A 13283-nucleotide genomic window follows, 5' to 3' on the forward strand; every position below is an offset into this window, starting at 1 on the left:
TTTTTGTTTTGTTGGGGGGTTGTTTTTTTTTCTTCTTTTTTTATTTTTTTCTCATGTTGGGAGCACAGCTTGGGGCCCAGGGTTAGGCACAACACTGTGTGGAAGTGGCTTGGTTTGAACTGTGTCAGCTGATGCAAAGAGACTTGGACTACACAAATTGCCACTGATCAGCTCTGAAGTATTGTATCTGAACCCACCAAGACTTTTTCTTCCCCCTATCAGTTTATACTAGGGTTAGAATAGTTATCTAAATAGTGGGAATTAAGTACAATTTCGTGCATAATTATATATATATATGTGCATATGTATGTATATACATTATATTTATATAAATAGGTAGCCAATAATAATGGGCACCCTCACCAGCTTCAGGGTGTTCAAAATGCAGGGGGACTCAGCTTTTTGCAAGAGGCCATCAGCCGTAGCCTGAGCCCAGGAAAGGCTTTCTGGTCCAGCAAAACCTGTATCTGGATTTTCAGCCTTGATCTCATCTCTGCTGCAGATGAAATTGTTTTCTCATGCTTAAATCCAATGTATCAGTGAGAGGTCAGATTGGGACAGCTGTTCTGCAGCTGTTCAGGGAGCATGCCGTGTGGGCTGTCGTGCCATTTGCAGTGTTATATTAGCACTGCCAGAACTGATGCCTCAAGCCACCAGGGTTATCACAGGCAAATAAACCAACTGCAGGAGGAGTCCACAGTGGTTCTGTGGACTGTGGATATGCTAATATATCCAGAAGAAGGAAAGGAATCTGCTTGTTTAAGTAACACAGTAATTGGCATCTCAGTTCTTGCTGGTGCCTAGTTATTCTTTTTTGCCAGACTAAAATAATGAGTTCCTTTTCTCATTTTTACTTTTTCCCCTTCATCTTCAAATGCAAAGATGTGGTTTTGCTTTGCATGAAAAAAAAAAAACAAATCAGATAATCACAGACTAGTTGGCCATTTGTAAAAAGTCATCTTGGCCACTTGTCGATGCCATTGCAGTTTATTTGTCTTCAATAAACCAGCTTGAGCATCTAAACATTTGTGTAATCTGCTGCTGTTGGTTTTGTAAGACTTGGTGCAGGATTTCATTTCCTTTTCATGGAAAGCCAAAAGTCGCATCAATTTATCTTGTAAAAACATTGTCTTTAGATGCTTTTGGCTCTGTGATGCCTAACAACTAAATAATAATGTGCAGTTTCTGATAAAAGGCATCCAAAATGCTGCTGTCTCATTTCATGTCCTCATTTTGAGATAGCATTTAGGTCTCAATTTGCATTAGCTCTGCACTTGGATTAATCTAATAGCAATAACAGCATTAATACAGTGCCAGCTCCAGAGGCAATAACGAGGCAGTGTTTATGTAATACATGGGTCTGTTCCTCTTTCAGAAATGAGCACTTCTTTTCGTTAGTCCAGTTAGGCAGTATTGAGCATAAAAACGTATAAAATAGGCTTTTTAATGTTGCTCTTTTATGAGGGTGATTACTCTGGCAGTGCTTTCTGGCAGACAACACAGACTTGTGCCTAATCCAGGGGGTATTTCTTGTTCAAAATATTGCATGAAAGTGAATATGTTTTAAACTTGGGCATGTCTGCATTACATTGGCAAAACAAATCACAGCAATTACGATCGCAAGTTAGAGGAGGTGCAGCCGCAGCATCTCAGATCGCTGCCTTCCCGTCCTGCTCCATCCCTTGCCTGCTCGTGAGCCCCACCAGCTGCTCCACTACAGCCCATCTCGGTGTTGAGCCTGACCTTTCTTACTCTCCGCTCCAGATGAGACCTGCCTTGCTCAGCCTTAATTCGCCATCCCCTGCTCTGCGATAACCCCAGATCTTTATTTCACGTAACTCGATAACGCTGACTTCAACTCCATGGCTGTAGATTGGCTTATTAGCAGACATGTATGCTGCAATAAAGCAAATTTTATGCCTTATTTAGAATTTCATTGCCGTTATGGTAAAAGAAATGGAAACTACAGCCAGTATCCTGAACCAATCTTGTACCTTTTTGAGCTCTGTTCTCCCCTGAGCAGTGCATCTGGAGGCAGTCTGTGCAGTCAGAGGCAGAATCTCACCCCTTAGATTTCATTAGCTTCTGTGTTTGTACCTTAGGAGCTAATATTTATATTGACTTTTCTCTAATGTTCCCAACTTCAAGTTCTTAAATGAGCCCCATGTGCCAGACTCACGTGTTACAGTGCCTTGACACAAATCTTTTAATTGCTTTTAAATGCCTAGGTTCATTAATTCCTCTTTTTTTTTTGCAAATAGGAGTGACAATGCATAGATTTTTTTTTTATAATGCCATACCTTGACAATTTCTTATAATGTTATAAAGATGTGAGATTCTTCGCTAATAAAGAAACAATTTTCTAACACCTTCGTGAAAGCAATTTGACCAGCTAGGTAGACTATTTTGGCATTACAGTCTCATTTAAAAATAAAAGCAATCTGTCTAGTGAGTGGTTATTTCTTGAAAAATGGCATGTAACTTGCATTCATGCACTTACCAAATAGTGCAAAATGCCTGCTTATTCTTCTGCCTGTCATACAAGCAATACAAGGAAGGAATGATAGAAAACAAAGCAATGAAAAAATATCAAAAAAGCAGTTTTATGAAACATTGGAGTTGTCAGAAAATGACAGAAGATAGGAAATTCAAAGTTAAGACTGATACTCCATACACCAGCAGGTTGCTTTTTTTCTCTTGTTTCATACTGATGTGATTTGAGGATGAGATGTATAGTCCTAGCTTTAAATTACCTGCCTGGGTTACTTTAGATTATCTAAGGACCATAGAAAATCACTCAGCAAAACCAGAGCTTTCACTGATGTTAAAACAACTTGGATGTGCCACTCTGGAGCAGTAGGGAGCACTTTCTTTACTTACTAGTTTTCCATAAGCTTGCATAACATCAAAAATAATAGTCGTTTGAACTCTCTTCTTCTCAGCCTGTAGTAACCTACACTCGACTCTATGTTAATTAAATCTCGACACTTGCGTTCACCACTAAAATGTTCTTCACAGTGTCAAGTGAAGCAGGGATAGATCAGTCTGTGCAATGCTGTGCTTTGTTTCGTTTTTATCACTTGTACCTAGTGTTTTGGGGGGGGGGCAGTTACTTTTATTTTTCTCCTGCTTTCATCCATATTCTTAAATGGAATGAGAAGTATTTTTGATTCTTTTAATGGCAGTTTACTTTTTTTTACCATTGTTAACAATATCAGCTGCTCTTTATTGGAACCGAGTGGGATTTGAGCCTTACAATTACTCCGCAGAGAGACAGTAGATGGGCTGGGGGTATCGTTATTTGAATTCCTTGGTAATGCAGACAGCCTCATGGTGTATAAATGTGGAGACAAGAACAACTTCTGTACAAATGAGGGGCTGAAAGTCAGGTGACTCTTAAAGTAGCCTTTTTTTTTACTGTTCTCTTTTCCCCCTCCAGATAAAAAGTCAAATACAAAATTAATCTGCATTGGCTAGAACAAAAATTTGATGAATAATTTTCTTTAAAAAGAACATTATGGGAGGAAAAGTTCTTTTAGAAAATATTAGCTTTTTTTCAGTTTTTTTTTTAAAGCCCCCTGGCTTTCTTAAGAAAAAAAAAAAATCTGCTATTCAAATAACACTTCTCCAGTAATGTTTTGTTTGGCTTATAAATTTGTTCCAGTAAAGCCATATACTGTGTACAGTACGCCTCGAGTCTTCCTCTGAGTCTGTTCTGTTTACTAATATAGCACTTTTATTTTGCTTCTTTGACTTGCGCGTGGTTTGAAAAGCAATGCTAATGCAGTTCGCAGAGATGCTGAATTTAACAGTTCCCCATGTGAGCTGTGTGTACTGATGAGCTGGGTTTATTCTTTATTCCTGCCTTCCTTTCGGGACCCGGTTACTTGTCTAACCAAATAGACTGACAGTGAGCAGACGGATACTGCAGCTGATGGTGAGACCACTGCCACCGAGGTTTGTACAGTCACCGGCACCCAGTTATGGCCGGGGGAGAGTGTTTTGCCTCATCTCTTCCCGACCCCGAGTGCCAAACCGCATGTCTCCTACAGCAGTTCAGGGTCCCTCTCTGCACGCGTGTGCATGTGCGTGTGTGCGATGCACTAGAGCTTTGCTCCGGGAGTTGAGTTTTTGGGTTCCTCTTATTTCTGTGTTTGGTTTGGGAACTGCGAGGCCTCTGTGCTGTGCAGATAGTGGGGTGGTGGCAGGGTCACCCACACCAGCGCCACCCACCTGGGATGGTTGCCTGGCCAGATTGTGCCCCGGGTTGTTCAGTTTGCTTGTTTGCTTTTATAACCTGCAGCCTGCGTGAGAGGGAGAGGGGGGATAAAGACAGTAAAAAGCAGTTTTCAAATATTCTGAGTAAAGGTATTTCCAGATTATAAACATCGAAGATTTTCCTTGAATGTAATTTCATGTGTCATCTTCACGTATTGCCACCATTAGTCCAGGTATTGTCTTCAGAGGAGGCACTGTTAACCTCTTCTCTGCACTGAGAAGCCTCATATCCACAACATGGTATATAGACTGTGCAGGCAAATTCAACCCTATGTGACTCCAGTGAAGCGCATAGAATGCTTTCATAATTAATGTGGTTGCAGCTGCAAACATGAGTGAATTTGGTCTGACATCTCGTAGAAGAGAGAGTCGTACCACAAACACTACTGTAGGTTTTCAGTAGGATCTCATTAATATTTCAGACTGTTAAAATTATCATCAAGGTAAAATGCTCTGTATGATGTGTCAGGGTAGTTCGGTCTCATCTGTAAATAGAATAGATTTGAACTGAGTTATAAAGTAATCAACAGATAAAGATTTTCCCATGGGTTATTTGACTAATTAGGACTATCTGAAAAATTAACAATAAAATAGCGCCACGAGTATGAAAAGATTCCAAACAGAGCAACAACATAAAGTCTGTTGAGATGAGTCAGGAGTACAAAATGCTTTGAAGTGCCTGCTGCAGTGTATGGCGTCAGGCCTTGAGCCATACAGAAAGTAAAACATAATCCTAAAACCGGGACATTTAAAATGTTCAGTTTATTAATCAAAAACGCATGATAATCTCCCTAGCTGCCATCTTTATTTTAGGGGAGAAGATTATGTGAACCTCAGTTTTCCTTATGGATACCTGATTTTCAAAAAGTGTAGTATACTTGCTACTCAAAATTCAGCCCTCAGGAGCAGGGCTGCTTGGGCAGTCCGTATTGCAAGGCTTTTGAAAATGTGAGCTGAAGTGAATGTGGTGTGTATGCCATTCCAGAAGACATTCACTGCAGATAGATCCTGAAAGAATATATACAGGCTAAGTATGAAATGAAATTATAGAAAGAAAGAAAGGGACTGGGGCTAGGGAAATAGCATTTTAAGCAAACCAAATGTGCTTCATTCTGTAGAAAGCGCTGTGGGTCGTTTACCCATGGCGAGTTTGTGCAAAGCTTTGCCTGTGGCCCAGGAGATGTCATATGTTTAAACTCTGGGATTATGGGCTTCCAAAGAATTTGCTGTTGCCATTCAATCCTAAACCAGCCGTGATCTCGATGAGAAGGTCCAACTGCTGCTCCCTAAATAGAGATCTATGAACGTGGAGCGCACCAATGATATTTATAAAAGGAAAAGGTTTAATATTTCTTCGTCCACAATTAAAAAGTTTGAAAAGAGGAGGCTTGCTCTGAGGTAGGAGAACTGTGCAAAGTCAAACAGTGTGTCTGCTCCTTCTCCTTAAGCCCTTAGCATAGAAAAAATGTGACCTTAACCTAGCGTGTTCCTCTCACCAATTTTTGTAAAGCCTTCGGCTGTACGAGTGGGTAAGGTGTTGTTTTCCGATCTTTCTCATGCTGGCAGTCGGATCAAGAGGAGGACGGAGATCTAAAGGCACAGGTACAGAAACGACAGGCCCGGGTGTTGCTCAAGTATCAATGTTGGAGGTGTTCACCTCTCTCAGCATGTTATTGTGGTTCTCTGTGAAGAAATGTGTACAAACAGCATTTTGATTCCTTTCAATACTGTGTCCCTTACCTTTCCCTTTCTTTTTCACTTCTTTCAGAATAGTCTGATTAAGCGAATACAGGGTGAAAATGTGTATGTCAAACATAGTAATCTTATGTTAGAGGTTGGTATTGGTATATACCAGTGCATGTACGTACATGTGTGTTAGTTTTAGTGGTAAACTGTGAATCTGCACTATGATGCATGAACTGTGTATTCCCACCTGCTAATAAATCAAATAGATATTTTTTTCTCAGATTATGATGACTCCTCTAACTTGTACTATAAATATATATATATGAGTGCGCGTATGTGTGTGTGCGTCCACGCGCATATGTATGTGTGTTTGAAGCCTCTTTATCAGGTGTAAATTATAGTGATAACGGATAAGCTCTTTGAGAGTATTTTTATACTCACTTGTATGAGAGATGCTACGCTGTTATCTTTCAAAATGCCACATTTTCACAGAGTGTTGTGTTGGTGCTGTGTACCCCAGCTCCCTGAGATGTTACTTACCTCTTTACTAACCAAGTTGTGTGTTTTGGCTCTAAAATTTAGTTGGCTTAGGATGTATTACAAACTGCTTTATTCTTTTAAAACTGTCCAGGACCTAGACAAAACCCAGGAAGATCTGATGAAACATCAGACCAATATAAGCGAGCTGAAACGCACCTTCTTGGAAACCTCCACAGAAACGGCTGTGTCTAATGAGTGGGAGAAGAGGCTTTCCACATCTCCCGTTCGGCTTGCAGCAAGGCAGGAGGAAGCTCCTATGATTGAACCACTAGTGCCTGAAGAGGTCAGCGTGAGCTGAAAGGCTTCATTACATATTTTTCTATTAGTTTTTACTTACAATAGCTCTCAGTAGATTTAGAGGCTGTAGTTAGAGGCCATTTCTCACTTGCAGATGCTCCCTTTTTCTCAGGACTCAGGCTCTAGAAGCAAACATTCAAGGAAGAGCAGATACCTTTTATATACATATAGTTGGAGTATGAAATTCACTGTAAGCCGCGTGGCAGAATTGGGTCTCTCTAGGAGCACAGAACGCAGGCTTCCTTACAGGTTCGGTGAGCTTGAGGAACTCCAGCCATGCGTGAAAGAAACCATGAAGGTGATGGAGAGAAAATTTAAATAATGATGACTGGTTGGGAGCAGCAGTGTAGCAGGACGGATGGGGGTACCAAGCTTGACAAGAAAATACAGAGCAAAGGGCAGAACTCTCTGAGTCTTTGAAGGCAGGGAAGAAATAATGATGATAATTAGACCTGCTTGGCCAATTCCTTGAGGGAACTGGTAGTTGCTGCAGTCTGCTGGGTACTGTTTTGTTGAAGAGCCAACGCAGATTGCTAAGCGTGTGCATTTTCATGCAGTGTGCAAGCATGAAAAAATCTTGCTCACTGAGCATTCCTGAAGTGTTTGCAAGAAACTTGCCAATTGAAAAGCTGCCTTTTACTTAGTTTGTGGGTAGATAGTGAGATGTAGAGGTAACACTGTAACATTCATGTTGCCGCATAGGTCTTCAAAAAAAGCAGAGAGTCTTTGTTTAAATCCAGTGGAGCAAAAAAGAATATGCTTGTGTGGTCTGCACTAAGGTTAATTTTTTCTTCTATTGTGGATGGGTATCCAGTTTCTATCCACAGGAATCATCTTCATGGTTACCACTTGTTTCTAGCATTACAGACCAATAAATGGTCATAAAATTTGCTTCTGTCACCTCAGCACTGATGTAATGTTGTAAGGAACTCTGCAAAAATTGGCTGGAAAGTAGAATTTGAAAGAGTCCTCTGCTTACCCACCTTAGAGGTTGGCATTGCAGACCTGCGGCGCTCTGGGCAAGGGAATCCCTGGAGGCACCAGATAACATGTCCGCTTCTCCTCTTAGGTAAAGGGATGTTGACAAGAAAAAGGCCCCACCTCCTCTTCTCCCATATTATACCCATCTAACCAGTGGCTGATACAGACATCAGACATGCATTAGGGTGGCCATCAGGTTGTATTAAAATACCTGAAAAGAAGACTGGGTGCCCAAAGCTTACTTTTTGGAGAGAGCGCTGAGGAGTCTTAGCGTTGTTCCTGCTGCCTTGTTCAGGAGTCATAATAGACCCTACAACCATGTTAGTTTGGTTGTAGTTGAAAAGACGGGCTTTACTTTACAAAGTAAAATTGTCAGTATAATAAACAGGATGCATTTAACATATTAAAGATGTAAGGAACTGTTGAAAGGGAGCAGCTGGGTAGCTGAGCCCGAATCAGAGGAGCGCAGCTGAAGCAAACTTATAAACCCGCCCAGTTCATTTCATGTCCTTATTACATTAGAAATTTAATAACAATTTTTAATTAAAATGCACAAGCAGTAGCAAAGCATTACACAGTTATGTAGGCTTCACCCTGAGGAAACATCTGAATGTAACCATTCATTTGGAAAGACAAAGGGCAAGAGTTATCCTTATCTGGTACCTCTTCTCTTACTAGAAGAAAAGGACTTGCTCAACAGCAATGCCCAGTTACAATATCTTATATGGATCTAAGTCAATTACAGCTGTCCCACAGAACCTCATCCACATTAAGGCATTTCTGTGGAGAAATGTGAGTGGATTTGAGCTATCACAGCCTGACTCTGAGGTGACTTCCGGCACTAAGGGGCCCCTGCTGTAGATAAAATCTGACCATCCTTTTTGGTCCTGTCAAGCAGGATGGTTTCAGTTCACATGTCCTGCTGAGAGAGGAATTTTTCAAGAAAAAAATGAAGCCCTGTATAGGTCAAAATCAGCACCTTGATGTCTACTAATCAATGCAGAGGCAGTCAGGATAGAGAGCATGTAGAACTGCATTATGGAGTAGCATCTTCTAGTCAAACTTATGATATCCACTTTAAAAAGGTATTCAGTACTGTTACCTGTAGCTCTTTAATACAATAAAACAAGAACAGAAGGGAAAATATGCCTTTTCAAAATGGGTGCTTTGAGCATTTGGCATCTGTGTGTGTTAGTCAGTTTGACTTCAAGCCTGGCTAGTCACCAGTTGGTTTCGTACAATGATAGGGGAAATACTTTGGTTTTCTTTAGTTATGAAAAATACAGTTTTAAATATCTGCCATAATGGTGGCCAGATAGCTGCAGAACATGAAAGCCATCATATTAACAAACTTCTTGACAATGTTTACTCTGTCCTGGATTGAATTAAACCAGCACTTTAGAAATAAAGAAGTTATGCATCTCATTACAGTCAGGGAGATGAGCTGTTTCTCCCTTTCTCTCTCAAGTTTCCAGAAGTTTTGTATCTTTTTTTAAACGTGTACCTTTCTTCTTGAGTACATGGAGTATACGTATTTAAAGCGGTACACCAGGAATGGTACCTTAGGAAATTGAGGCTTGCCAACATTTGAAACTGTCCCAGTTGGTCAAGTTGCAGAGATACTCTTTTCATTCTCACAGCATTTGGAAGGCACAGATGGGATAAAGGTAAGGAAGATTTTTGTGTCACGCTGTAGAGGATAATACAGCAGTGGTTAGCTTCCTGCATGGGAACAAGACTCAGACCTATTGTACCTGTAAGGAGAAAAGGAGAGCTGAAACCTTTGCAGAGCACACCTTCTGCCTGCTTCAACAGGGAAGGCTGCAAACTCGGGGAAGAGCTAAATCCAGGGTGAAGGTGGAGGGATCTGTTCTAGGCTGTTGATGGAAGCCATGGAAGTTGGCACCAGACACAGTTAAATGAATAATAGAAGACGAAATGAACACAGTGCATCCACACCCAGTGTTATTCAATTTACTGTTTTCCTGCTACGCAAACAGTATGCTCATGTCTGCTTTGCATTCATCACAGAGGGACACTGATTTCACTTCTTATTGGAAACTTCTTTGCTGTAAAACTATCCTGTTTAATTCTGTTTCCTAATTTACCATGCAATTAGTAATTTGTAGAGTGGAGAAATATGATGAGCTATTGTAAAGTATAGTGGACTGTATACCCTCCATTTGCTAAAACCATTTATTCCCCTGACATTAGACCAAAGAAGAAAGAGAAAAATCAGAAAAACTCATATTTTTGCAGAAGGGAGGTACTACATTCCTTGAATTGCAGGTAAAAACAAATACTTTCTTGACATTCAGTCTGATAGGCTGGCAATGATTTCTTATTTTATTATATTTTTTCCTTTCCAAGCCACTTTTTTTTTGATTTATTTATTTCATAAGTTCCAGAGGGAGATGTAATCTGAGGGCCAAATTCTGAGGAACGAGTACTCTCCAGAGCTCGTGGCTCCTAATAGAGACTGATTTCTCTCTTAGTTAGAAATCGACTTGCACGGTGCTATTTGTGGATGTTGTTTGCAGTTGTGCATGCATTTCCAGCATAAGCCTCACTGAGAACATTGTGGTGAATGGGGCACTTCTGTCATTAGAATGAATTTCCTTTATACTGTCAAGTGAATTCAGATTATGCTGAGTGGTGGTGAACTTTGTATTCTTATTGGTTTTTCTATTAGCCAAGTGTGATAGAGAAGAAGCTGCAGGAAGGAGAATCTGCTGGCACTTTGGTTACTTCTCATCAAATCATTATCCAGAAAAGTATCCCATCATCCCTAGAGGTTATTTTTAATTCATTCAATTTTAAACTAGCACATTTGCTTAGATAAATACAGAAGTTATGGTCTTAAGGTTCCAATCATCATTTTAAATGATGCATTAAAACGCTACCTTGCTTCAAATTACTACAAAAATAGTATGGCAAAAGTATCTTTTTGTCTCTACGTTATATGGGCGTCTAAGGGGAGGGGGTCTACAAAGGAGTCATACTTCGCCTAAGGTGATACTCTTTGTTTGTTTGTTTGATAACTGCTTTAAGAGGTACAGTGGTAAAAGTTATACGCTTTCAGAAGAGGCAGCATTGATTTCTTAAAAGTCTTCATACTTTAGTGCTCCTGAAGTAGAGATAAACCTTCAGATATTCTAATTTAGCTTTTATGTCTCAAATATAGGGCACTGAGGATTGGGTTATTATAGACAAAGTACCCTCTGAGGTAGTTGATGGTGAATCGAAAAAAAATCTGGTGTACAAAGTAGTGACTGTGAGCAGTAAAGCTGCCTTTCCACCCGAGATATTAAAATCCGGTACCGTTCTAACGCAGAGCTTTGAGGACTTGGAAAGTGAAATACAATCCAAAGAGGAGAATAAGCAGAAAATGTTCACCCTAGGAAAGTCCTATGATACCGTGTCTGGGAAAATTGTAACCATGACAAGTAAAGCTAAAGAGGGCGAGAAAACAGTACAGCCTTCAGTAGAAGCTTTGCAAAAAATGGGAAGGGAAGTTCAAGAATCTGTGAAAATTATTCCGGTAGTGGCCGAGTATGAAATCCTCAAGCCTGTCACTGATGAGAAAGCCAGGCGGGGATCCGACGTGCAGAGCACAAAAAGAAAGCTGTCCGACTCTCTGACACCCATAAAAGAAGCAGAATCTCAGTTGCGAAGTCCTGAAGAGGAGAGTTTGAAAAAGACACTAAAGATGGACCAGGATTTGCAGTTACATGGTACACTGGGAAGCTTGCAGCTTGGCAAAGCAGAAAAACACCTTGGCAGTGAAGCTGTAAAAGCAGGGGCATTTGCCCGGAGAGATAAGAGCCTGTCTGAGTGGAGATATTCCAGAGAACAGCCATTTACCATTGCTACTGCTCACTATGTTACCGAGTCGTCTGCGTCAAAAGTAGTGGTAACAAGTGGCTTTGACCTCATGCCACGGTTTAAAGATTAAAGCATGACTTTTTTTAGGCAATCCCCTCACACCACCCTACCTTTCGGTTCTCTTGCTGCTTGGCTTTATGTTGACAGCAGCCACCCCAGCTTATTTTTTTCCCCCTCATACTTTGAATCCGTCCCACAGTCTGAAGCAGACATTATATAAGGCTTTCAGCCTTTCTGGTTTATTTAAAGATCCATGTTACTGAAATGTAGTATTGCTGCTGTGGCTTGTTAATAAAAGGGAAAAAAAGGTTTGCTTGAACCAGCAAAATGCCAACGCTAACAACTATGCTTCGTAACTATTGCTTACTACAGCCGTTATGAATTTGCTCTGGTTTATTTTCCCATTCTTTTCCTGTTCCCAACCTCTCTGTGCCCCCACAACCTTCTCTCCCTTTCCTTCATCTCTGCCTCTGGTTTTGGCAATTAATATGTCTGTGCATGTGGGTTTGCCTTTCTTCTGTGTGTGACTCTACATTTCTTTGTCTATTTAGACTAAACAGTCCACCGGTGAAAAAACCTTGGATGGTTCAGATATCTTCACTTTAATAGAGTCCGCCAGAAAACCGACTGAGTTCATAGGAGGGGTTACTTCTACTTCACATAGCTGGGCTCAGGTGGCCGTTTGATTCCCTGCATCAATGTTACAGTTGCACACCGATTACTTTTGCTTTTCTTTTGTTTCCTTTTTTTATGCGTAACGTGGAACCTGTATAACTAATGCATGTGTTCATGTGCCTTTTCCTTTGTTACAATAGACCGCAATAGAAACTTCACTGAAAAGAAAAGAAAAACAAAAAACCCCACAGGTTTTCTCTCATTCCACTTTATTTTGGTCACTTTGCAGGGTGCTGTATTTTGCCTTTATAAAACTCACGCAAAAATAACAGTGAGAAAAACACTGTGGCATTTCTCTTTGCTTTTAAACATTGTGATTCTTGCTTTGTTTTTCATTTCCACTATTCTGTTAATGTCCTGAGAATGAAAATCCATGCAACGTGAGGGAAATAAATTGGCAAAATATGATACCCTTTTTTTTATTTATGTTCACAGTACATTAAGCTGAGGAGCTGTTGCAAGTAGTGTTGTCTGCTTCTGAGGCTGAGGGGTTTTTTTTCTCTTTCCTTGCAGAGAATAGACACGACGACATCTCAGGTGATAACTTCCAGTGAAATGAAGCAAGCAGTTCAGCCGCATCAGGATACCGTGAAGAAGGTTGTACAGGAGACTGTAGTTATCGAGGAGAGACACGCAAGCGGGGACTCTGCTAAAGCGGCCGGACTTGCACTGGATGCTCAGGCTGAGGCAGCGTCATCGGCGGCTGCTGGCGTGAAAGGGAAGGAGGGCTCTGCTGGGACTGAGGGGGTGAAGGAGGAGAAAAGGGAGGAGGCTGGGAAAGCCCTCACCAAACAGGAGGGAGTCGCTGCTGCTGCTTCATGTGAGCAAGCAGAGGAGCACACTACAACAGTCCGCCTTTCGGAGGCTTTGGAAAGAAAATCTCATTTTGAGGTAACTCGGTATTAAATCAGTCATGTCGGTGCTGAATTGTGAATGTAGGC

The 13283-nt window shown here is 40.9% G+C and overlaps 1 protein-coding gene across 3 annotated transcripts in view; it reads left to right on the forward strand.

The window, feature by feature from the left end:
- Positions 1-13283, forward strand: part of EPB41L3 (erythrocyte membrane protein band 4.1 like 3) — a 68403-nt gene that overhangs the window by 49644 nt on the left and 5476 nt on the right. Inside the window, exons 13-21 of one of the 3 annotated variants that reach the window (XM_068396405.1) lie at positions 3904-3957; positions 5845-5880; positions 6047-6112; positions 6596-6787; positions 9997-10071; positions 10475-10576; positions 10967-11695; positions 12219-12341; positions 12856-13233. In XM_068396405.1, coding sequence (XP_068252506.1) covers positions 3904-3957; positions 5845-5880; positions 6047-6112; positions 6596-6787; positions 9997-10071; positions 10475-10576; positions 10967-11695; positions 12219-12341; positions 12856-13233 — 1755 coding nt within the window. The remainder of the gene's footprint in view (positions 1-3903; positions 3958-5844; positions 5881-6046; positions 6113-6595; positions 6788-9996; positions 10072-10474; positions 10577-10966; positions 11696-12218; positions 12342-12855; positions 13234-13283) is intronic. The other 2 variants (XM_068396406.1, XM_068396407.1) reach the window with 2 other exon arrangements.

This window comes from Nyctibius grandis, chromosome 3 (assembly GCF_013368605.1).
Source record: "Nyctibius grandis isolate bNycGra1 chromosome 3, bNycGra1.pri, whole genome shotgun sequence".
NCBI lineage: Eukaryota > Metazoa > Chordata > Aves > Nyctibiiformes > Nyctibiidae > Nyctibius > Nyctibius grandis.